The following is a 1,295-nucleotide window of genomic DNA, read 5'->3' as shown; positions in this document are numbered from 1 at the left end:
AAAGGAAACAGAAGTAGTCGCTCAGACCAGGAGAAGGTGAAACTGAATAAAATCACCTCGCGACAAAATTCTTTGAAAGAGGCGTCTCTCGCAACTGAGATGGAGGTCTCATTCAATGAGTACTCAAATACTGGTATTTCGCAAGATTCAGGAGATGGAACCAGAACAGATGATCAGATTAAAGTAAATAAAGGGGGTGAATCTTTCTTTTCAAACATCAAAAAGAGCTTTAAAGATTTTTCAAGATCTAATCAAGCGGATGAGCATGGCAAAATCAATGTTTCAGTAAATGGGCATCCGATAACAGACCGTGTGGTAAGGAAGGCTCAAAAGCTGGCTGGAACAATCCATCCTGGAGATTATTGGTAAGTTGCAACAACTGGGAGAAATGCATTGCAAGGAATACGCGCTTTACATCATGCTTATTATTTGTTAATCATCATGCTTATTATTTGTTAATTGTGTTGTATAATCAATGATAGATCCAAACTTTCTGATGTAGAAAAAATTATTGATAGATTTTTCATGTTATTAATATTTCTTCGAAACAGAAAAGATCAAATATGCTTTTGCTAAAAAGCATGTTTTCTTCTAAAAATAATGTCTTCGGAGGTTTTTAAAGTATCGGATACAGTAATAATGTTAAGATATTAATCCATTTTTTAGAGAGGCATTATTATTGGTTTCATACCATGAAATTTAAACGTTCTTTGTCAGAAGTCAGAAAGTTAGGCTTTATTTCATTTTTCCTTTAGTGGTTTAAAGCTTTAGTTACATTATTATGAGATTTATTTCTCACGCCTCTTATTGTATTAATCTTTTTCCTTTTATTGCACAAACCAGGTATGATTACCGAGCTGGATTCTGGGGCATCATGGGCGGGCCCTGTCTTGGCATAATCCCTGTAAGACCAATCAGTTATTATACTATTTGCATAGAAAAAGTTATTGTTTACTTGCGTTTGTATAAAGGTTTTTATGAGATTGTCATTTCTGTTGCAGCCATACGTTGAAGAATTTAATTATCCAATGCCAGAGAACTGTGCTGGTGGAAACACAGGTGTTTTTGTGAATGGAAGAGAACTGAACCAAAAAGACTTGGATTTGCTAACTAATAGAGGGCTGCCTACTTCGAGAGATAGATCATACATAATTGAAATTTCCGGGAGAGTCCTGGATGGGGACACAGGAGAAGAGCTGGATTGCCTCGGAAAGCTAGCTCCCACGTAAGCACCCAGTTCTTGATAGTTACTTGTTATTAATTTGTTGGTACTTGAAATTTTAGTCTTTTTTTTT

General features: G+C 35.6%; 1 protein-coding gene across 1 annotated transcript; it reads left to right on the top strand.

Moving 5' to 3' along the window:
- Nucleotides 1-6: 6 nt before the first annotated feature.
- Nucleotides 7-1,225, top strand: LOC21383743 (extra-large guanine nucleotide-binding protein 1; the record flags this gene model as incomplete). Its single annotated transcript, XM_010114812.2, has 3 exons — nt 7-365; nt 844-904; nt 1,002-1,225. Coding segments are annotated over exons 1-3 (551 nt in total), but the record flags the coding sequence as incomplete, so codon positions are not given.
- Between the last annotated feature and the right edge of the window lie 70 nt (nt 1,226-1,295).

Source organism: Morus notabilis, unplaced genomic scaffold, assembly GCF_000414095.1.
Source record: "Morus notabilis unplaced genomic scaffold, ASM41409v2 C11399042, whole genome shotgun sequence".
In the NCBI taxonomy this organism is placed as follows: Eukaryota; Viridiplantae; Streptophyta; class Magnoliopsida; order Rosales; family Moraceae; genus Morus; species Morus notabilis.
Note: the sequence above shows the minus strand (reverse complement) of the source record. Positions and strands in the feature narration are given on the sequence as shown.